Source organism: Mobula birostris, chromosome 19, assembly GCF_030028105.1.
Source record: "Mobula birostris isolate sMobBir1 chromosome 19, sMobBir1.hap1, whole genome shotgun sequence".
NCBI classification, from domain to species: Eukaryota; Metazoa; Chordata; class Chondrichthyes; order Myliobatiformes; family Myliobatidae; genus Mobula; species Mobula birostris.
The window spans coordinates 9,102,004-9,127,579 of NC_092388.1; the positions used below are offsets into that span (position 1 = coordinate 9,102,004).

A 25,576-nucleotide genomic window follows, 5' to 3' on the forward strand; every position below is an offset into this window, starting at 1 on the left:
CAGTGTTTGTGGGTTCAATGTCTATTCCGAAATCTGATGGCAGAGGAAGAATCTGCTTCTGAGTCATTGAGTATGTGTCTGCAGGCTCCTGTACCTCAACAATGCAAGAATATCAGAGCAACAGGCTGCCAGAAAGCTATGAAGACTATTAGACTATTTTCAATTAAGTTTTGTATTCAGAATTTATTTCCAAACTTCTTTGTAAAACTAAAATGGTAACTGTTAGATGTGAGTGCAGAAGCTGAAACTTGGAACAGAAAACTACCTGCTAGAGGAACTCAGCGGCTCAAGCAGTATTTGTTGGGGAAAGAAACTGTGGATATTTTGGGTCACAAACCAGCATAATTTTGATGTAGGGTTACATTATTTCATTTCAAAGCTCCTTTGATCATAAGACATAGGAGCAGGATTAGGCCATTTGGCCCATCGAGCCTGCTCTGCCATTCAATTATGGCTGATTTATTATCCCTCTCTGAGATAATTATTGTAATTTAAGATTACTGCTTTATCACTCTCAACAAGAATAGCTTTTCATTCACCCATGGCTTCCAGCTCTTAGTTACTAGTCTAATTACATTTTAGTAGAAATATGAGTTTTATGTCTGGATTGTTACTGGCAACCAAATAAGGGAAAATATTTCAATTCTGGAAACCAAACACCATTTATTACCTGGTTTGATGAAGCCACATAACTGCAATTGCATAAGGTCAATGAAATGCGACAGAATAAATCAACAAGTATAGAGATTTCTGAATCCTGTTCATTTTTCACTGACATGTTGTGTAACGTGTTGCTTAATGGCAGCAGTATAATGCAATACATAAAAAATTACTGTTCGTTATAATAAAACCATAAAATATAAGGAGCAGAAGTAGGCCATTTGGCCCATCAAGTCTACTCTATCATTCCAACATGGCTGATTTATTTTCCCTCCCAACCCCATTCGCCTGCCTTCCCCTTTGACACCCTTACAAATCAAGAAACTATTAACCTTTGCTTTCAATATAACCATTGCCACTTTGACCTTTATAAAATATTGACCAAATCACAATACTTCAACACTTGACAAACAGCACGACAAAAGTGCAATATTTTGGTTCATTACCAAGATGTATGGTGTTAAAAATTCTAATTTTGGTGGTGTACAGTATGTAATCTGAGCAAAAAGAAATAGATTTTACGTATGCATCATAACTGCACATAAAAGAGGGTAATTGCACTGGATGCATTATAATTCTTTTGAAAGAATCTACCAAAGGTTTTTGTTTATTCTCTTGTCAATCACAATGCTAGCTCTTCTCATTGCCGTATCCATCATCATTATGTGCCGTGTCATATGACATCATCATTATGTGCCGTGTCGTATGATGTGGGCAATCATGGTCTTTCCATGACCATGGATTGATCTTGATAATTTTTTCTACAGAAGTGGTTTGCCATTGCTTTCTTCTGGGCAGTGCCTTTGCAAGATGGGTGACCCCAGCCATTATCAATGCTCTTCAGAGATTATCTGCCTGGCCTCAGTGGTCGCACAACCAGGACTTGTGATATGTACCAGTGGCTCATATGACCATCTACTCCCATGGCTTCACATGACCCTGATCGAAGGGCTGAGCAGGTGCTACTTCTTGCCCTACAGGCCAGCGGAGGGAAGGAGTGTCTTACACCTCCTTTGGTAGAGATGCATCTCCACTCCGCTAGACTAATGGCCATACTAAATGTATATTTATTTACTTGCTTACTTAGAGATACAGTGTGGAACAGGCCCATTGGCCCCATGACCTGCGCTGCCCAGAAACCCACCTACTTCACCCTGGCTGGCACCATCTGAAAGGCATTTGTATGTTCTCCCTGTCACTCCATGGGTTTCCTCCACGTGTTCCAGTTTCCTCCCACATTCCAAAGACGTACTGGTTACTAAGTTCATTGGTCATTGTAAACTGTCCGTGATTAGGCTAGGGTTAATACTTGGGTTGCTGGGCAGCGCAGCTCATTGGGCAGAATGAGCACTGTGTCTCTAAATAAATGATCATACAGACATAAGAACATTTCAAACTTAAACATGTTTCACTGTTCATTGTACTTTCGAGAATGCGTAACTGTGAACTGCCAAACAGGAATGTGATTAGCTTTCCAACAGTAAACAGCTTGATACTTCAAATTACCAAATGAGCAGCAACGTGTGGCAAAAATGTATAGCAGCCTGAATAGCTTGCAGGACTTTGACTTACATCAAAAGCCAGCAATATCATAAAGGATCCACCCACCCTGCTCATGGACTGCTTGTCCCACTCCCAGCAGGAAAGAGGGTTCGTAGCATTCACGCCAGGGCCACCAGACTCAAAAACAGTTATTTTCTCCAAGCAGTAAGTGATCAACACCTCCACCAACTCCCAAAACCACTACTTAATCATTTCCTGTCAGTCACATAATGTACAGCTACTCCTGTACCGAACGTTATCTTATGTATCTAAGCTACCTTGTGTATTTACATTCATTATGTTTTTTGTTAAAAATCATTGTGCTCTTTATCTCACTGTGTTTTCTTTGTGTTGCATCGTTTCTGAGTAACAATTATTTTGTTCTCGTTTACGTTTGTGTACTGGAAATGACATAAATAATCTTGAAGTTCTTTGCAAAGTGAATTTCCATTTTCAAATCACAGAACTCTGAGCAATTCCATTATCTATAGAAGTGAGGAGTAAGAGAAGGCAGCTGTTGTGCTTGTGCAGACTTCCAGCATATGCAAGCATATCTACAGTTGCTTTACTCCTTTGTGACAGAAACATTCTCAATCATATAAAGTTTTACTTTCAAACCATTTTAAGTAGATACAATTAAAGACTTTTGCTGCAGAAACATTCTCAATCATATAAAGTTATATTTTCAAATCATTTTTAATTATATACTATGAAAGACCAATTTTTTCAGGAAAACAAACATGAAAACTGAACCCCAATTCTGATATAAAGACAGATATGTAAAGCTTCAAGCATGATAAAGAAACATAAACATGTTTAAAATTCCAGTATATGTTGCTTCTAGATACATCTGTGGTCCTCATATTTTAAATGAAAAACTGCAGTGACAGGGAAAGCAAATTTGAACAACTTCTGATCAGAACATACATTAAGAGCAATAGTCATGCATAGTGGATTTGCTAATTACAAGTGTCAAGTGTCATTGGACAGAGCATTTTTAAAACAACAAATCTATATAAAGAAAAACAGCCTTACCTTAAAATTGTGAGCTTTCTCATAATTGAAGTTGTTCTCATTTTGCTTCAAGGCAGCCCTTCTGACAAGCGAGGTGATCTGTGAATAGGCAAAAAGTTTCAGAGGTTGCCATAACACTGTACTCCTTCTACCCACTTTCATCCCCAGGCTCACAGCCACCATCTCTTGATGTTTTGTATCCTTTTTAGTTTTGTGCATAACAGAGGGATGTGTCAGTTCACTCCCCGACCAGAGTTTCTGAGACGGCATGGCATGAGGGTCTGAGCAACATTCCCTGTCCTCTGCAGTGGAGTTTCTCAAGTTTGCCCAGCAGCTGCTAATGTTAGTAACCAAAGTGGCAGCAGCTGTACTCCATTCGGCCGAGACCTCAGGCATGTGACTTGAATGGGCTGTCTTGTGTGATGGAGGGGACTTGTGCATCTGAAAGAGCCTTTGCTTTAAGGTCTGTGTGAGCACTCGAGACAGACGTGTGCTGCAGACAAAAGCTCACATTCATGAACCCTGCAAAACCTTGGCAACGGTTTCCAGACAGACGCTGAAGAAACTTTAGGCAGGGGGTGGTACCTCTGCACCCTAAGACCACTGCGGATTTCAAAGAGCTGATCCGTTCTGCATGGTACCACATTAAAGAAACCCGCTCAGACAGAACTGGTCAAACACTGCATCCAATTACACAGCAAATCAGAGCCAGGAGTTGTAAGGTCTTCGAATCAACGCATGGAATTAAAGTGTAGCAAAAAAAAAGATACACTCGAGCTAATCTTGCTATATGCAAATCCTTTTTGATATCCTTGGGAAATTAATCACTTATAAAACATGAAATTAGAGGATTAACAGGGCTTTCAATCCTTTTAAAGCCCATTTGAAATGTGCAGTTTTATATGTTAATGCCTGGAGTTATGAAATCATTAACATTTAATAAAATAATGAGCTGCCACAGTAGTGTTGCAGTTAGCCGAACGCTTTACAGCACAAGTAATCAGGGTTCAGTTCCCGCTGCAGTCTGAAAGGAGTTATTTATATGTCCTCCCCGCATGGATTTCTGCCAGATGCTCTGGTTTCCTCCCACATTCCAAAGATGTATGAGTTAGCGGAAGTAACTTGCGGACGTGCTGTGCTGGTACCAGAAGCCTGGCCACACTTGTGGGCTGCCCTCCACGCACGTACTTGGAGTGTGTTGGTCATTGATGCAAGTGATGAATTTCACTGCGTGCCTCGATACAAATGTGACAAATAAAACTAATCTTTAATTCACAAAATTTTACATTAATAGAGATTTTGTACAAAATCAAAGACGTGATGTCAAAAGTACTAAGCACAGTAGTACTGTGGTGCTTTCTCCAAGTCTAAATATTCAGAATAATAATGGATGTAGGATGGGTAAATATAACATTTCCTATGCATATGACTTGTCTAATTGTCTTTTCTAAAACATCAGAACATATGAATTTAAATGTATTGATAAGATTGGTATTGATGCTGTGATAAACATGAGAATAAAATCAGGTTCCGAATCAGATTTTATTTTACATCCTCCAGTTCAAAATTCCTCAATCCAATCTATGATTTCCTTCAATATTAAGTTGTCCATGGATGGATTTTGAGGATTATTGAACATGAAGCACTAAAATTGCACAAACATCGGATTCTTAAGCCTAAAGGTGATCAGAATACCAGAATTGATAAATGCATCAATAGCTACCAAACCATTAGTTCACACTGAAGTACAATCGAGGCACAATCCCAAAATAAAGCTTGATATAGATATGATTCTCAGAGAATTATATTACTTCATTTTAAACAAATTTAATCCCTCACTTTCCTATCTTTCTAAATATTCATTATTGTAACTTAAATTAATGTTTTATGTTGTGCACTGTACTGCTGCCACAAAACAAATTTCATAACATGTTGTATGTCAGTGATGGTAACCCCGATTCCAGTTCTGAAAGTGAACTGTTAGGTTATTATTTTCTGAGCTCGAGACAGTGGAACTGCCGCAGTGCAACGGATTTTCCACATTAAAGACTTTCCTGAACACGACGGACACCAGCACAATGGCACAACCAGCAAAATCAACCAAACACGAGATACAAGAGGCGGAACCACGAGACTGCAGATGCTGAAATGCACGCCAAGAAACAAACAGCTGGAAAACTCTGAGGGTCAGGCAGCATCTGGGGAGGGAAATTCCCAGACTGATACCTTTCATCTGGACTCAAGAGGCTGCCTGCTTACAGATATGTCATATTTTTATCCCTCATGCACTGTGAGGTGAGGGCATGTGCTTTATCTCAGTTTACTGAAGGCCATGAGCACAAAGGCAACATGGGGGAATCTACTGTTCATTTGGACCATATGCACCTTGTCATACTACTTTCCTTGACAATTCCCTAGGTTGTGCTGATAGTGTGAACTTGCCAGGCATCAGACTTCACTGCATCGTCCAAAGCTCAATTATTTGGGAAAAATAAACATCTCAGAGTGTGTTCTTTCAACAACAGCTTTTAGCAAAACAAAGAACTATTCAGCTTCCAAATAGCAAAATTCTCTGATTTTATGATTCAGTACAAACAAGTTTTTTTGACAGATTCTGAAAATCAGCACCATATTTATTTACTTATCTTATTAAGAGATACAGCATGGTAACGTGCTCTTGAGGGCCCACACCACCCAATTACCTCCATGTGACCAACTAACTATGAATCCCTACGTCTTTGGAATGAGGGAGGAAGCCCATATAGTCATGAAGAGAAAGTACAAGCTTCTTACAGAGAGCAGTGGGAACTGAGCCCAGATTGCCGGCACTGAAAGAGCATTATACTAACAGCTACGCCACCACGCTATCCCACAATGTTCTGTTGCTTTTTACTTACACAGTCACATCTCTCAGCCGTGATACTACCGCAGTGCCCGGCCATGCATTTATTTATTTTATTTAGAAACACAGCACGGTAACAGGCCCTAATGAGCCCAAGCCACTCAACTACATGCATAACCTGCAGGAAACGTGCCATTGAAAATCCATGCTGGCATGAGGGAATGTACAAACTCCTCTAGTCAGTACCAGGAATTGAACCCAGGTTGTTGGTACTGTGATAGTGTTAATCGTGCCACCCCACGGTATTCTGTTGCATTTTACCTACACGGTCAAATCACTTAGCTGCGGTATCTGTATGATAGAGTGTTTGAAGGTCATTGTTTGCACCTCAATAATACAAATTTACTTCCAATATGAACAGCTGGCAAATTCAGTTTTTAATTGTAACTTCCTTCTGATATTTAAACTAATGGAAATGGTTAAGTATAAGCAATGAAGGAACTGGACCAAGAAAAATATTCATGTTCTTATATATCACAGATTACATCCTGTAAGCTTACTCATTCAGCCTGTTGATTCTGGGCAAGCTCTCAGAAGCATCCCATGTAGAGTATCCCATTGATAGAACATAGACCAGTACAGCACAGGAACAGGACATCTGGCCCACAATGTTGTGCTGAACCAAATAAATTAATCAAATGGCCAACTATACTACTCCTCTGCCTACACAATGACCGTATCCTTCCATTTTCCTCACCTTCATGTGCCGATCTAAATGTCTCTTAATAGTCTCGAAAGTTTCTGTCTCGACCACCACCAAAGGCAGCACATTCCAAGGACCCACAGCTCTCTGTGTAAAAAAAGTTGGCCTTCACGTCTCCTTTGAACTTATGTCCTCTCAACTTAGGAGAAAGACACTGTCTGCTCTATCTAAGCCTCTCATCATCCTATAACTCTTCATCAGGTCTCCCCTCTGCCTCCACCGCTCCAAAGAAAACAGACCAAGCTATAATCTCTCATTATAGCTCATCCTTCTAATCCAATCAACATCCTGGTAAACCTCCTGCACCCTCTCCAAAGTCTTGACATCCTTCCTATAAGGGGCTGACCAGAACTGTATGCAGCCCAACTAAAGCTGCATCATAACTTCCCGATTTTTGAACTCAATGCCTATACTAATGCAGTCAAGCATGCCATATGCCTTCTTAACCACCCTATCAATCTGTGTAGCTACTAAGACCTTAAACCCCAAGTTCCCTCTGCTCATCTACACTCTCAAGGATCTTGTCCTTAACAACGTACCGTCTCTTTCATCCATTTAACTTTCCTGCAACCTCTTGTATATATATCCATCATCTAGTCCCTAGTTCCCTTTCCGTCCAACTACATCAGGAGAATGTTACATCAGTCAATTATCTATCAGTCAGTATATCATCAGCACATGGGAGGAATCTGAAGCACATGGGGAAACTACATGATCATAGGGATTATGTACACAGTTACCAACCAAAGTTCAAAGTAAATGTGTATTCAAAAGTACCTATGTGTTGCCATATACTACCTTGAGGTTTATTTTTGTGCAGGCGTTCACAGTAGAGCAGAAAGATACAAGTGAGTCAATGAAGAATTACAAAGACTGACAAACAGTCAATGAGAAAAAGACAAACTGCACAAATACACAAATAATACTGAGAACATGAGTTGGAAAGTTCTTGGAAGTGAGTCCATAAGTTGTGGAATCAGTTCAGTGTTGGAGTGAGTAAAGTTTCAAAAAACTTAAAAGGTTCTGGTGTGTCACAATTAACCAGCACTGTATTTCATGGTGCTGAAGCATTCAGTAACATACATTTCCTTCTACAACTTAATTCGGATAAGCTGTACTCAAAGTTTAAACTTCAGAGTTCAAAGAAAATTTATTTTCAAAGTTCGTATGTTGCCTATTTGAGATTCATTTTCTTGCGGGCATTCACAGTAGAACAAAGAAGTACAAAAAAATTGATGAAAAACTATAAGACTGAAAAGCAATGTGCAAAAAGAACAAGCTGTGCAAAATAAATAATAATAATAACAACAACAAATAATACTGAGAACATGAGTTGTAGAGTCTAACCTAGATCTCTGGAACAGTGAGGCAACAGAACTTCCTTCTGCATCACTCAGCAGTGGAACAAAAGCAACTTGTAACATTTTATTTGGCTTTGTCATGTTTTAGTTTGGAATTTAGAATACATACTTAGTGCATAAATGAGGAAAAGCAAAGTTTTACAGAATAGTTTCTACACAAGAGGGCACAGTTTTAAGGCGCTTTGAAGTAGGTACAGAGGAGATGTCAGGGCAAAGTTTTTTTTTTGCGCAGAAAGTGGCGAGTGCGTGGAATGGGCTGCCGGCAATGGTGGTGGAGGCGGATACAATAGGGTCTTTTAAAAGACTCCTGGATAGGTACATGGAGCTTAGAAAAATAGAGGGCTATGGGTAACCTTAGTTAATTTCTAAAGTAAGGACATGTTTGGCACAGCATTGTGGGCTGAAGGGCCTGTATTGTGCTGTAGGTTTTCTATGTTTCTACTAACATTTTTTGTTTACAATGTCATTCATTTACATACCAGTTTCCTTTTTAAAAAATTCTGAAGGAATAATAATTTGTATGAAGTTTTGTTGAATTCACCTAAATATGTGTTGATAAATTTGTCTCTTATGTCTTGGCATTGAGCCAAAGTAAAATAAAAAGTTCCAGAGCCTCATGTGCTCCAGGGCAATGGAAGATTACTGCTTAATCATTCTCAACAAGAATAGCTTTTCATTCACCCATGGCTTCCAACTTTTATTTATTACACTTAATTAAGTTTTGCTAGAAATATGAGTTTTATGTTTGTGTTGTTGCCGGCAACCAAATTAGGGAAAACATTTCAACTGTGCGAACTAAACACCATTTATTACCTGGTTTGATGAAACCACATAACTGCAATTGCAACAAGGTCAAATTACTGTGACAGAATAAATCCAACAGAAAAAAGAGATATCTGAATCAGGTTTATTAACACTGAAATATGTTGTGAAATCTGTTGCTTTGTGGCAGCAGTACAATGCAATACATAAAAAATTAAAGTTAGAATAAGACCATAAAATATCAGGACAGAATTAAGCCATTTGGCCCATCGAGTCTGCTCCATCATTTCATCATGGCTGATTTATTTTCGCTCTCAATTCCATTCTACTGACTCATCAAGAATCTACTAACCTACCTTCTAAATATACTCAATGACTTGGCCTCCACAACCATCTGTGGCAATGAATTCCTCCGGCTAAAGATGCTCCCTGTCATCTCCTTTCGAAAGGGACGTCATGAGGCTGTGCCCCAAGCCTAGACTCCACTACTCTGGAAAACTCTCTAGGCCTTTCAATATTTGATAGGTTTCAATGATATCCCCCCCTCATTCTTCTAAACTCCAGCAAGTACAAGCCCAGAGCCATCAAACGCTCCTCATACATTAACCATTTCATTCTCAAGAACTTCCTCTGGACCCTCTGCAATGCCATCACATCATTTCTTCGATAAAGGACCCAAAACTGCTCACAATACTCCAAGTGGCTGCGTGCAATATTGTTCTACGGTGGGGGAGGGGGAAGAAATACAAGATGGCAGGAATTAGGTGGAACGAGGCGAGGGGAAAGGTGGGTGGGTGAGGGAGGTGGGATGAAGTAACAAACTGGGAGGTGATAGGTGGAAGAGGTATAGGGCTAAAGAAGAATGAATTTTACAGGCGAGGAGAGTGGTCCATGGGAGAAAGGGAAGGAGGAGGGGCACCAGGGCAAGAGAGAAGAGGAGAAGGGGCAAGAAGAGGAGAAAGGGTATGTATATTTAAGGCAGAGGTTGATAGATTCTTGATTGGTCAGGGCATGAAGGGATACGGGCGAAATGCTGGAGATTTGGGCTGAGAGAAAAAATGGATCAGCCATGATAAAATGACAGAACAGACTCAATGGGCCGAATGGCCCAATTCTGTTCCTATATCTTACAGTGTATTGAAATGCGGGTGAAAATCAGAGGAACTGGAGGAACTCCTGCCGTCATGGGGAAAATGTACAAACTCCTTACAGACAATGACAGGAACCGAACTCAATCCTCTGATCGCTGCCACTATAGTGTTTCACTAACTGCTATGCTGTCATGCAGCCCGAAGATTTTGTATTTGTTATGTCAGGATACTTAAAGGATAATATTTCATACTTAACATCCGATTATTTTAACCTACATTCACCCGTCACTGAGACTGCAAAGCAAATATTTGTCAAAGACATTATTCACTACCGGGTGGGTGGAGCAGCTTTTCTTGACGTAAATGGCCACTGAGTGTATGTTTGTGGTCACCTGCTGCTGTAGCCCTTCAAGGAACTTCAAGTGTTTTGCGAGGTGTTGTGCATTCTGAGACGCTCTTCTGCACAACACTGTTGTAATGTGTGGTTATTTGAATTATTGCCCATAAGACCATAAGACATAGGAGCAGAATTAGGCTATTCAGCCCATGAAATCTGCTACACCATTCTATCATGCCTGATTCCGGATCCCACTCAACCTCCACCTTCCTGTCAGCTAGAACCAGTCTGGCCATTCTCCTTTGACCTCTCTCATTAACAAGACATTTTCGCTCGCAGAACTTCCATTCATTGGATGCATATTTGTTTTTGTTTTTCATACCATTCTCTATAAACTCAAGAGAGTGTTGTGTGTGTGAAGATCCCAGATCAGCAATTTCTGAGATACTAAACTACCCTGTCTGTCACCAACAATCATTCTATGGTCAAAGTCACGTTTCTTCTACATTCTGATGTTTGGTTTGAATAACAATTGAATCTCTTGACTTTGTTCTGCATGCTATTATGCACTGAGCTGCTGCCATGCGATTGACTGATTAGATAATTGCATTAGTAAACAGGTGTACCTAATAAAGTGGCCACTAAGTGTATACTTCAGTTCCTAAGTATGTTCTTCTAAGTAAGATCCTACATGGCCAACAACAATTGTGTGGTGCTCTTAGACTTCAGTAGCATTAACGAGGAAGCCACCTTTAGACCAGACATGCTCAGCTACTTCCTTTCCTGCCCAAGGTGTTTGTGATTGTACACCTGGAACAACATTTTTTAAAACATGGAAAAAAATTTTATTTTAAGAAAGAGCACAGTTTGTGATCTGAAGTTACTTGCCAAACAAGTATTATTTGGTCTGTCGCACTTGTGAGGCATGAATTTCTGGTTTGGTATTGGGATAATTAGATCAAAGTCTCAGGGATTTAGCTCTCATTTGGTATGAATGGATAATTTCCTCTACCTTTATTGATAAGGAATTTATTACAATCTGGAGCAATACAAAAGATACCCACACAAGAATGTACTGCACTTACAGTAGTGTGCAATCATGACATAAGATACAGGAACAGAGTTAGGCCATTTGGCCCATCAAGTCTGTTCCACCACTTCATCTTAGCTGATCCATTTCTCCTGCCTTCGCCCCGTATCCCTTCATGCCCTGACCAGTCAAGAATCTATCAACCTCTGCTTAGTATTTCATGCTTTACAATTTTCCTTGTTTTTTTGGGCTCTACTGTGAAAAGACGAGCATGTGATTCACAAATGAAAAGTCTCAGTTAAATTGATCAAAGTGGACTGAATACTTTTAAAAGGCACTGTACATGTGACAAATAAAACTAGTCTTAATCCTTATTCTTCCCACCAATCTCATTCATTGCTATCTTTACATTAACCCTCTGACCTTCACTATCTAACTCCAAAAATGTCAGTCTTATCAAAGGCATTACCTCCATGAATTTCCAATCCAGCATAAACTTAGATCTTTCAATACATTGGCCTCCATACTTACTTCATTGGCCAGTATACCATTCCTCCACCCCCACCCCACACACACACACACACACACACACACACAGATCCCTTTGTTTGTCTTCAGATTCTTTTTTAATCAAAACCCTTCTTCTATCCTGCTATTTTCTCAGATCTTTCCTTGCACTGTCAGGCCAAAATTCTACCCTTCCTTCTTACTGTCATGTAAACCACACCCCATGCTAACCACCCGAGCATGAATACAACAATCTGTTCACTCGGATTTCATTTGTTGATATTTGTGCTGTAATGTTCTTTCCTGTACCAAATAAAGTGGCCACTAAGTGTATGTTTGTGGTTTTCTGCTGCTGTAGCCCATCCACTTCAAAGTTTGAAGTGTTGTGCATTTCGAGATGCTCTTCTGCACACCACTGTCGTAACACATGGTTATTTGAGTTATTTTCGCCTTCCTGTCAACTTGAACCAGTCTGACCATTCTCCTCTGACCTCTCTTATTAGCAAGGTATTTTTATCCACAGAACAGCTGCTCACTGGATTATTTTTTTTTCTCTTTCGCCATTCTCTATGAACTGTAGAGACTATTGTGTGTGATAATCCCAGGGTGAACTGTAGTTTCTCAGATACTCCAATCACGCCGCCTGGCACCATGTTCAAAGTCACTTAGATCATATTTCTTCTCCATTCTGATGTTTGGTCTGAACCACAACTGAACCTCTTGACCATGTCTGCATGCTTTTATGCATTGAGTTACTGCCACTAGATTGGCTGATTAGATATTTGCATAAACAAGCAGGTGTACAGGTGTATCTAATAAAGTGGTCACTGAGTGTATGTTTTACTAATGAAAGCTTAGATTCAATTGTATTTTAGATATGACGTGAGACTGTTCAATCCAACTAGATATATGATACAGAAAAAAATAACTGAAACAAAATGTATGGGTCATATTCTGCATGGAGGTCGGTGACCGGTGGTATGCCTCAGGGATCTGTTCTAGGACCCTTACTCTTCGTGATTTTTATAAATGATCTGGATGAGGAAGTGGAGGGATGAGTTAGTAAGTTTGCTGATGACACAAAGGTTGGGGGTGTTGTGGATAATGTGGAGGGCTGTCAGAAGTTACAGCGGGACATTGATAGGATGCAAAACTGGGCTGAGAAGTGGCAGATGGAGTTCAACCCAGATAAGTGTGAAGTGGTTCATTTTGGTAGGTCAAATATGATGGCAGAATATAGTATTAATGGTAAGACTCTTGGCAGTGTGGAGGGTCAGAGGGATCTTGGAGTCTGAATCTATAGGACACTCAAAGCAGCTGCGCAGGTTGACTCTGTGGTTAAGAAGGCATACGCTGTATTCGCCTTCATCAATCGTGGAATTGAATTTTGGAGCTGAGAGGTAATGTTGCAGCTATATAGGACCCTGGTCAGACCCCAGTTGGAGTACTGTGCTCATTTCTGGTTGCCTCACTACAGGAAGGATGTGGAAACTATAGAAAGGGTGCAGGGGAGATTTACAAGGATGTTGCCTAGATTGGGGAGTGTGCCTTATGAGAATAGGTTGAGTGAACTCAGCCTTTTCTCCTTGGAGTGACGGAGGATGAGAGGTGACCTGATAGAGCTGTATAAGATGATGAGAGGCATTGATCGTGTGGATAGTCAGAGGCCTTTCCCACGGCTGAAATGGTTGCCACAAGAGGACACAGGTTTAAGGTGCTGGGGAGAAGGTACAGAGGAGATGTCAGCAGTAAGTTTTTTACTCAGAGAGTGGTGAGTGCGTGGAATGGGCTGCTGGCAATAGTGGTGGATGCGGATAGATAGGGTCTTTTAAGAGACTTTTAGATAGGTACATGGAGCTGAGAAAAATAGAGGGCTATAGGTGAGCCTAGTAATTTCTGAGGTACAACTTGTGGGCTGAAGGGCCTGTATTGTGCTGTAGGTTTTCTACGTTTCTAGGTACTGACAGTATTGCACAAAGTGCTTTCTTTTAATGTGGAATTAACTCACCTTTCCTTAAATCAAAATAAATTATGTGCTGGCAGAAATTTTAAAAATATAGTAGCAAGTGAACCACATCAAGCTGTAGAGAGTCACGCAAGTGCAGATTTTACCAACATGTGAGATGGCTGTGTTCTTTCTCTTCTGTAATACATTCTATTGTATCAGTAAAAGGGCAACTGATTTGTACAGAATTATGCAGTCAGTGAGACGAAATCTAGGTTTACTTTAATCAAAAGGACGAAAATTGATTGTACAAAGACGTATTTAATAAAGTATGAGTCAATCGTGACTGTTCATTTATTTGCTGAAATACAATAAGCCTCGATTTATTTTAATTAGCCACTAACAGAATCCACAAAATCTTATTTTAATTAATTACAATGTGAAGAACTCATCACAAATGCAGCCTCCGCGGCTTTGAGAGAGCGTAAGAGGAAGTGTTTGTGGATCAGAATGCAGTTAATAAACTACAAACGCCTGCAGCTTGTGAAGTGTAGTTATTGTTTTACCGGCCTCTCCCAGTGATCTCTGCCCCCACACCCCCACCCGCCCAAGTTCTGTAAACAGGAGGAAGACCGGTATTTACACACAAGGCGCACACAGCCACTTAAAAATGATATCTGCTGTTCACTCCTACCTTTCATCGTTCAAAAATATCCTACTTTTACCATGGTTTTGCTAAATAATTGAAACTGTTAGGTAGAAAGTCAGGTGAACGGAAATGCAGAGAATTGAAATTTGCTTCAGGATACCTCGTGAGGTTTTATAGCTTACGATTATCTGATTTTATGTTCACCTTTTACAATGCATGGAAACTACAGCGAACTGTCAGGGCAGCAGAAAAGGTCATTGTTCGCAGTCTAACATTACTGCAGGTCTTGGACATGCCCAGGATGAAGAAGTGAGCAGGAAAAAAAAATCATTGCAGACACTACCCACCCAGCAGACTGCCTCTTCCAAAGGCTCCCTGGTTTGTCTTCCCAAAATGCAAATCTTCGCCATCCATCTGCCATTTTTCAGCTGGCCCAGATTCCAGATCCCGCTGCAAGCTTGAATAGTCCTCCTCACAACCACCCTGGTCTTGGTATCAACCACAATTCTGCTGATCCAGTTTACCACATAGTCACATAAATGACAAACAAGATGATAGAAAAATGCAGGTTGGTCTGTAATATAATATGAAGCTTTGCGGGGGATTCTAACAATACCTGCCACGTGGCAGAAGGAAGCCAGTTTTGGGGGGGGGGGGGGCAATGCCAGACAAAACTAAAGCAGGTTTTTAGAAAGAAAAATCCCTTTCTAGTTCCCCTGTGGATCAGGAGTTGTGCTTCTCCATTTCTCTCAGAGTCAGAGCCCTCACCCGTGTTTGTTCAGTGACTCCCTGGCCCCCCTATACATGTGGTGTACATGGATGTTGGTAAGGTACTTGATAAGGTTCTGTATGTTAGGGTCATTCGGAAAGGCGTGAGGCATGAGATTCACTAAAACCTGGCAGTGTGGATTCAGAAACAGCTTGTCCACAGAGGGCAGAAGGTGGTAGTAGATGGCACATATTCTGCTTGGGGTTCGTGACTAGTGGTGTTCTGCAGGGATTTGTTGAGACCCCTGCTCTGTATCATGAGGAAGTGGAAGGGTGAGTTAGCACGCTGGCAGAGGAGCTTCGTGGTGTTGTTGGTAGTGGTTGTCATAGGTTACAGTGGGACATCGATTGGATGCAGATCTGGGCTGAGGAGCATTAAAGTGTGACAAGATGCACTTTGGAAGACAGAGTGAAAGGTTAATGCCAGGGATTCTTGGAGCCATGGAGGAACAGAGGAATCCTGGGGTCTAAGCTGCCACACACGAGTCATGAGGCATGAGATTTATGAAAACTTGGCAGTGTGTACTGCAGTTAGGAGTAAAGAAGCTTTCCTCCTCGGCAAGCAGCAGGAGAGGAAAGCTCTAATTCATGTATAGCCTGAAGAGGTTGTTCAGCTCTCGAATAGTAAAGGTGTCAAAAATTACAGGGAAAAGGCAGGAGAATGGGGTTGCCATGATCGAATGGCGGAACAGCTTCAAGGGGCTGAATGGCCCAATTCTGCTCCTGTGTCTTATGGTCAAGGGCTGGAGAAGGAATCGGATAGGAGAGGAGAGTGGACCATAGTAGGGAAGGAGGAGAGTGAGGAGAACCGGTGGGGAAGTAACAGGCAGGTGCGAAGGAGTGGAAGGTCAGAGTGGAGAATGGTTGTGGGGGGGGGGGGGATATGTTCACTGGAAGGAGAAATCGATGAGCCGCCTATGGTGCTTTCAATATTCTTTGCCGCCAGTGTGGAACAGCTGCTTCTCATTTTAGTGTTTTGTTCCAAGATGGAACTCTCTGTATTGCAAGAACTACTGATTGATAACAAAACCAGAAACTTAATTGTAGAACAGAACAAACAACACCGAAGTACAGGCTGTATCTGCGATTCACAGTAACGTCAGGGAAATGGAACAGGGATTACCAAGGACAGCTAATCGTGCTAGGTACACAACAGCAGCTGAACTTGTGCTTCACCTCAAGGAGTAACTATGTCACATTTTAAAATGACAGATCTTCTATGATTGGATAATATCCAGTTTATGATGTGTTTATGGCTTATTTGCCTACAGTGATGAAGTATCAAAGCAGATTTGTCCTATCACCTGTTAACATTTCGTTAAGAGTATTTTTTCCTGTTGACATTTGAACATTGCCATGATTGGATTCTGTTCAGCAAACTGAGAGACAGACTCATATAAGGTGTTAAATGTGAGAGTGGAGTTATGGCTCTGCAAGGCACTTGCCTCTTCATAAGCTGTATAAAATGACATCTCACTGCCCAGTTCCCGATTCAAATGTACTGAAGAGTTCAAAGTCATTTCATTAATGTAAATATAGACTAATTAGCCATACCAAATCAGGACATGTCTATTTGAATCCAAGTCACTATTTATCAAAGTATATTAGTATTGTAAATTAATCCCCAGCACTGAGAATTAACTTCTAACAGCGCATAACCCAATTCATTCAGCATCTGATTACTGACAAAGAAACAGAAAACTAGAAATTCATCAACACAAGAGATTCTGCAGATGTTGGAAATCCTGGGCTACACACAGACACACACAAGGTGCTGGAGGAACTCAGCAAACACAGGCAGCACCAAGAGAAGGGAATAAACAGTCAATGTTTTGGGTCCAGCCAACTTCATCAGGACTGAAAAGGAAGGGGGGAGAAGACCAAATAAGGTGGTTGGAAAGGAGTACAAGCTGGCAGGTGACAGGCGAGACCAGGCGAGGGAGAAAGCGGGTGAGTGGGGGAGGGGGAATGATAAAGGGCTGAAGAAGAAGGAATCTGATAGGAGAGGAGAGTGGACGAGGGGAGAAAGCGAAAGAGGTGAGGAGATACTCTACCAACCAATTTCTTCCATTGGCTTCAACCTCAATGAACTTCAAAGACACAACTCAGCGCACTGATAGAGTAATACTTTTGATTTGCAAATGTAAATCCACTCTTCAGGAAGGGCGAGAGACAGAAGAAAGGAAATTATAGGCCAGTAGTCTATAATTAGGCTGTAGTCAGCATTGTTTCATCATGGGAAAATCTTGCCTGACAAATCAGTTGGAATCCTTTGAAGAAATAACAAGCAGGATAGACAAAGGAGAATTGGTTGATGTTGTGTGCTTGAATTTTCAGAATGCCATTGACAAGGTGCTACACGTGAGGCTGCTTAACAAGCTACAAGCCCAAAGTATTACAGGAAAGATCCTAGCAGGGATAAAGCAGTGGCTGATTAGCAGGAGGCAAAGAATGGGAATAAAGTAAGCCATTTCTGGTTGGCTGCCAGTGACTAGTGGTATCCCACAGGGGTCTGTGTTGGGATCGATTCTTTTTACATAATATGTCAATCATTTGGATGATAGAATTGATGTCTTTATTGCAAAGTTTGCAGACGATATAAAGATAGGTGGAGCAGCAGGCAGTTTTGAGGAAGTAAAGAGGCTACAGAAGGAGTTAGATTAAGAGAATGCACAAAGAAGTGGAATAAAGGAATACAGTGTCAGGAAGTATGGTCAGGCACTTTGGTAGAAGAAGTGAAAGGGTTGACTATTTTTGAAAGGGAGAGAAAATACAAAAAACTGAGGCGCAAGTGGACTTAGGAGTCCTTGTGCAGGATTCCATAAAGGTTAATTTGTAGATTGAGTCCGTGGAGCAGAAGGCAAATGTGACTATAGCATTCATTTCAAGAGGATTAGAATATAAAACCAAGGATGTAATGTTGAGACTTTATAATGCACTGGTGAGGCTTCACTTGGAGTACTGTGAGCAGTTTTGGGCCCCGTATCTCAGAAAGGATGTGCTGAAACTGGAGCGGGTTCAAAGGAGGCTCACGAAAATGATTCCAGGATTGATCAGCTTGGCATATGAAGAGCATTTGATGGCCCTGGGCCTGTATTTGTTAGAATTCAGAAGAATGAGGGGTGACCTCATTGAAACCTATTGAATGGTGAAAAATCTTCATAGAGTGAATGTGGAGAGGATGTTTCCTATGGTGGGAGAGTCTAAGACCAGAGGAGATAGCCTCAGAATAGAGGGGCCTCCTTTTGGAATGGAGATGAGTAGGAATTTCTTTAGCCAGAGAATGGTGAATCTGTGGAATTCGTTGCCACGGGTAGTTGTAGAGGCCAAAACTTTATGTATATTTAAGGCAGAGGGTGATAGATTCTTGATTGGTCAGGGCATGAAGGGATATGGGGAGAAGGCAGGAGATTGGGGGCCAAGAGGAAAATTGGATCAGCCATGATGAATTGATGGAGCAGACTCGATGGGCCAAATGGCCTATTTATGTTCCTATATTTTTTGGTCTTATGGTCTAATACTGCACAGAAGCAGAATCTTTAGTCCATAAACAAAATAAACTCTGCAGATGCTGGAAATCCAAAGCAACACACACAAAATGCTGGAGGAACTCAGCAAGTCAGGTAGCATCTATGGAAGAGAATAAACAGTCGACCTTTCGGGCTGAGACCCTTCATCAGGACTTTAGCCCATGTACCTAGCCCACTATCAAACTTACCTACACTCACCCCACTTGCCTGCATTAAATTTCACATTCTGCTATGCCCTGCTAATTTAAGTCCTTCTGTAGATGGTTCCTACATCCACCAACTCCTCTGGCAGGTCATTCCAGACACCATTTAAACTTTACGTAAAAACCCAAGAGATTCTGCAGATGCTGGAAATCTAGAGCAACACACACAAAGAGCTGGAGGAACTCAGCTGGTCAGGCAGCATTTATGGAAGGGAATAAACAGTCGATGTTTCAGGCAGAGACCCTTCATCAGGACTGGAAAGGAAGGGAGAAGAACCTAGAATAAGAAGGTGGGTGGAGGGGAAGGAGTACCAGCTGGAAGGTGATAGGTGAGACCAGGTGAAGGCTAAGGTGGGTGGAGGGGAAGGAGTACCAGCTGGGAGGTGATAGGTGAGACCAGGTGAAGGGTAAGGTAGGTGGGTGGGGAAGGGTGAATGAAGTAAGAAGCTGGGAGATGATGGGGAAAGAGGCAAACAAGAAGGTATCCAATAAGACATTGGAAGGTGAAGGGGCATTGGAGGGAGGTGATGAGTAGATGAGGAGAAGAGAAAGGGTAAGAGGGGAACCTGAATAGGCATGAAAAAGAAAAGGGAGAGGGGAGAATAAAATTCTCCATCCAAATTTAGTACAAAATGGATGCTGATAAAATGCTCCACTTTACATAATATCTGATATGAATAACCTTTATATTCTAGTCACATCAGTGTTTTCATGAAATAGCTTATTCCAATTAAAAGCCCGATTAATCTTTGCTGGATTCTAAAGAGCGGACTTCTACTGCTTGCGGTTTCTTGAGAAATGAGATGCTTGGACATAATTAATATGTTTTACAATTTTACCACCAAATCACACATTAATGGACACCTCTTGTAAATTGCATCTTAAGTTGCAAGTTTTAATTTCCATTCTAATAACCCTGGTTCAAACCTCCAATAGCAATTCAGATTTGTCAGCTGGCCTTGCACTTCTCCCAAATAAAAATCCAACACTGACAGCACTTTAACTGTGCAGTCCCTCTGCATCTGGTTCAATAAGTCTTACTAGTTTTACTGAAAATTACTGTACAACCTGAAATATACATTCAATTATTACTTAGCGAACCAGGGACACAGAATTGCATTTCATAGCAGAGCAAATTAACGCCTTCAATTAATATGTTCAAAGGAAATTTATTATCAAAGTACATATATGCTACCATATACTACCCTGAGATTCATTTTCTTGTGGGCATTCACAGTAAATACAAAGAAACCCAGTAGAATCAATGAAAGACCATTCACAACAATGTACAAAAGACAACAAATTCTGCAAGTACAAGTAATAATGATAATAATAGATAAACAATAAATATAGATAACATGAGATGAAGAGTCCTTGAAAGTGAGTCCATATGTTGTGGGAACAATTCAGTGATGGGGTGAGTACAGTTGAGTGAAGTTATCCCCACTTGTTCAAGAGCCTGGTGGTTGAGGGGTAATAAGTGTTCCTGAACCTAGTGCTGGGGGTTCTGGAGCTCTTGTACCTTCTTTCTGATGGCAGCCGCAAGACAAGAACATGACCTGGGTAGTGGGGGTCCTTGATGATGGACGCTGCTTTCCTGTGTGGCAGTGTTCTATGTAGGTGTGCTCAATGGTGGGGAGGACTTTACTCATGACGGACTGGGCTGTATCCACTACCTTTTGTCGGATTTTCCGTCCTAGGGCAATTGGTGTTTCCATTCCAGGCCATGAGGCAACCAGTCAATATTTGAACCAGAAGTCAAGCCGGTGTTAACTAATAATGTATGCTAATAACCAAAGCATCACTTGCAAAGCAATCGTGACCTGCAGGATAAATCTACAGTTCTGATGGAGTGTCTTGGCCTGAAACGTCGACCGTTTATTCCCTCCATAGATGCTGTCTGACCTGCTGAGTTCCTCCAGCACTTTGTGTTTGTTGCTCTGGATTTCCAGCACCTGCAGAATCTTTTGTGTTGACAGTTCTGCAGTTGACTGTGTATTCCTGTTAGCTAACTGCAGTGTTAGCTGAGCGCTCTAGGTGCCATCACGGAGTTTAATTTTACCAGAAATAGGTTTAAGCATTACTAGAATAACTTGATTTAATTTTGATTGGAGAATTGAATGTGTTTATTTTATGGTCAAATTTATCTTCACCAGCACTCACATTAGGGTAAGCATAGACATGGGCTGAACATGGTATAATGTTCACAGAGTGGTGAATGTGGACGTGTAGCCAGGGGGTGGTGGTAGAGGCAGAGAGACATTTAAGAGACTCTTAGATTGGCACGTGGATGAAAGAACAATGGAGGGCTATGTAGTAGGGAAGGGTTAGATCGATCTTGCAGCAGGTTTAAAGGTCGCCACAGCACTGTGGGATAAAGAGCCAAGACTGTTTTGTGTTTTATGTGTGCTCTTATCAGTGACAAAAAAGGAAACACGACAACATGAGCCATCACAACTCACTTCAAGCATTGGCTATTATTTTTAAATTCTGTTACTTCATGAATATAATTTGCACCTATGCCACAGATTCTGAATTTTTGAAATACATAGATTACGTGAAAAAGATTAGCATTGACAAGTCAATCAAAGCTAATTACAGGCAACTTATTTTCAGCTCTATAGATGCGCAATGCCCAAAACAGTAAAATAACTACCAATGTCCAAAACATAACCACCCCACTATTTTACAGAATGGCGATGGAGTTTTAATCCAAAATGTCACTATTAAGAAGTCGACAGGACAGAAGTATTTAATTGCCATAATGCTACTGATGGCACTTAATAGCAAAAGCTCAGCGTATCATGTAATTAAATATCTGAACTGCCCAATTTGATGGCAATGAAAAGGTTTTCTAAGCACTAGTTTAATTTTTTTTTGATAAATGTAGCTCTGTGAAAAGTGTGAATCACCAGAGTGCAATTCTAACCTATGATATTTAAATTGGTAAACATTTTTATATCAGTGAAAGCCATTGGGCATCAGGAAACAACTGCAACGATAAATGCCAAGTGCACTCCAGGTTAAATTTTACAATTTTCATTGCATCGTTATGACACTCAGTAACTTGCAGTGATTTGCTTGTCTGGTGTATTATGTACCCGAGCTATTTTCTTGTTTCTCTTGGTGTGATTATCTCCTTGTGTTTGCTTGTAAGACCATAAGGGCATTTGGCTCAATGATTCTGCTCCATTTTCCATCATGGCTGAATTATTATCCCTCTCAACCCCATTCTCTTGCCTTCTCCCTGTAGCTATTGACACCCTGACTGTCTAAGAACCTATCAACCTCTGTTTAAAATATACCCAATGACTTGGTCCCCACAGCTGTCTGGCAATGAATTCCACAGATTCACCAACCTCTGCTTAAAGAAATTCCTCCTTACCTCTGTTCCACAGGGACATCCTCCATTCTGATGTTGTGCTCTCTGATCCTAGACTTCCCCACTACAGAAAACATCCTCTCCACATCCACTCTGTTGAGGCCTTTCAATATTTGATAGGTTTCAATGAGATCCCCCATCATTCTTCTAAACTCCAGTGAATACAGGCCCAGAGCCATCAAACATTCCTCATACATCTGTATGTTTATACATTCTTACATAATATTATGTAATAACATTATTTCATATTTCTAGATGACTCCTATTCATTCTGCACACTGCTGAAATATTTTTTTCTTTCTGTGCACAGTACTCACTTCTGTATGTTCACTTTCTACTTTTTTTGTTCAAATCACATCATCTCTGTGCCCCCTATTCTCACATTTTCTTCCCAAATCTTATGGGGATATTTGGCTTCAAAGTTCTGCGGCTGCTATAATGATTTTTTCTTACTGTGGCAAAGGCATAGTGATTGGATGTCAGCTGAGGCCAGGTTAATTGGTCATTGGAGATTACTGAAAAGTTACTCAAAGCCAGTCTCCAAAATACAGTTAATTATGACTGTGCACTCTTCAGATTTATTACAGCTGATGTAGCGCAGTTTTGTGATATCTGTTACTTTTGTAAACACAAGAGATTCCGCAGAAGCTGAAACTCCAGAGTAACACATACAAAATGAGGAACTCAGTAGGTCAGGCTGCATCTATGGAAAGGGATAAAGATTCGATGTTTCAGGCAGAGACCCTTCATCAGGACTGGAAAGGAAGAGGAAAGAAGCCAGAAGACAGAATAGGAAAGTATGGGAGGGGAAGCTGGCAGGTGATAGCATAGAAACAGGCCCTTCATCCATACAGTTCCTGCTGAACTAGTATATGAACTATTGACCTCCACACCCCTCTCATCCATGTACTTTATCCAAACTTCTCTTAAAAGTTGAAATTTAACCTGTATCCACCACTTCCGCTGGAAGTTCGTTCCACACTCTCACCACCCTCTGAGTGAAATTGTTCTCTCCCAGGTTCCCCTAAATATTTCACCTTTCACCTTTAACCCATGACCTCTGATTCTCATCTCACCCAACTTCAATGGAAAATGTTTGTATTTACCCTATCTATACCTCTTATAATTTTATATACTTTCACCAAATCTCTCCTCAGTCCCCTAAAGTCCAGGGAATAAAGTCCTTTCCCTATAACTCAGGTCCTCAAATCCCAGCAAAATCCTTGTAAATTGTCTCTGTACTCTTTTAATCTTATTGATACCTTTTCTGTTGGTAGGTGACCAAAACAGCACAGAATATTCCAAATTTGACCTCATCAACATCTTATTCAACTTCAACATAGCACCTAACTCCAGCTAAGGTGGTCTTAAAACCGAGATGTGAATCAGATGCATCTCCAGCAACAAATCATACGTCTGATTCTCACCACGCTGCGTTCGTATTTTGAATTTACATCTGACGTTTGTGGCTGAAGTAATCTAAGATTCAGCCATAGACATTGCTCTAAGACGGGTCTGCAGGCCCCTCATCGTCCATTGAGAAAGAGCAATTCCAAGGTCTTTGACCCTCAGAAAAGGGAATATCACCTCACCCATCATAGGAAAGAGCAGCTCGGTAGCATAGCAGTTAGCACATTGCTTTACATTACTAGCGACGGGGGTTCAATTCCCGCCTATGACCGTAAGGAGTTAGTACGTTCTCCCAATGACCAAGTGGATTGCCTCCGGGTACTCTGGTTTCCTCCAACATTCCAAAGACATACGGGTTGGAAGGTTAATTAGTGACATGGGCACATTGGGCCATGCTGTACCTCTAAATAAATTAAATTAAATCAACAGGCAATCTTTTATTTGAGGCCTTCTTCTGGCCGGGATTGACCATGGACGACGCATCCCTGCTGACTATTTGATACACAAGCCAGTGCAGTAATCTACACAGTCACAGGGGAAACATATAAACTCCTTCTAGACAGCAGTGGAAACCAAACCCCAACTGACTTCAAAATTTCAGTGCTTTATTAAGATTTTTTTTACATGTTGGAAAGCCACTGGTTATATCTACAAAAGAAATGTAGATTTCAATTTGAATTGTGGAGCCCACAGTCCTTGGCAGAAGCGTCTTTGTTCACATATCTTTTTATTTAGTTTATTTAGAGATACAGCATGGTAAAAGGCCCTCTGTCCCATTGAAACCACACCCATGTGACCAATTAACCTATAGGTCTTTGGAATGTGGGAAGAAGCTTGAGCACCCAAAGGAAACCCAGGTGGTCACGAGGAAAAATTACAAACCCCTCACAGACAACAGCAGACCCTTTGGATCTACATACATCTTCCAGTAAGGTGGTGGCACGCTCGGACACTACAGCTTTTACTGGGCCAACCATTGGTACCTCTGTCTTCTATAAACTTTTTTTTAAACATGACCCTGCTGGACATTAAGAACTTAAGGGTCTTCGAGTCCACTCCATCAGCGAGTTGATTGTTGGTGGAGAAACTGAACTGGACTTTGTGCAGATCGTGCTGCTGTCTGCGCAAGAGAGGGATCGGTGCACGAAGAAGGTGTACAGTTTAACAGCCAGTGATCATCTTAGTCACTTTTCTTGTGATTGCTGGACCGAGTTGGACTTTGGTGGTGTGGAGTGCTGCAAGTCCAATTCACTGATTTGTTGGGCAAATGGTGAGGGAGGTGCATGGCCTTGATCTTGGTGAGGATTAGGCCTCAAGCTGCGGTGTCACCTGTTTCCAGCTGCCCAGGCGGGAGGTGTTGGAGTCAGTGTGCTGGAGTCAGTGCTGCCCTCCAGTGTTCGTTTGGCAGAAGATGGTGTATTGTGTTCAACTGCAGATTGCTGCAATATTAATGGACTCAGGGACTTGTGCTGTGTATGATTGTTGGTACTGTGTTTTGCACCTTGGCACCGGAGTAACACTGATTCTTTTGACCATATTCATGGGTATTCATATATGGTTGAATGACAATTAAACTTGAACTGAACTCTGGCACGAATCCCAATTCCATCCTGCTCATTAAATCCTGTCACTCTGAGAATGCCACATTTATTCCAATGGTGTTTCCTGTTACTTACCCAGACAGCGGTCCTGCAGCAACTTTTTAAATATGGCTCCTTATTGAATTGATTGTTCCTTTGGAGAATATTTGGAAACCACTGAAATTTGAACATTTCCAAAC

General features: G+C 41.2%; 1 protein-coding gene across 1 annotated transcript in view; it reads right to left on the reverse strand.

The window, feature by feature from the left end:
- chn2 (chimerin 2) overlaps window positions 1–25,576 on the reverse strand; it is a 267,250-nt gene that overhangs the window by 51,982 nt on the left and 189,692 nt on the right. Inside the window, exon 7 of the mRNA XM_072283192.1 lies at window positions 3,238–3,315. Within this exon, the coding sequence (XP_072139293.1) occupies window positions 3,238–3,315 (78 nt within the window). The remainder of the gene's footprint in view (window positions 1–3,237; window positions 3,316–25,576) is intronic.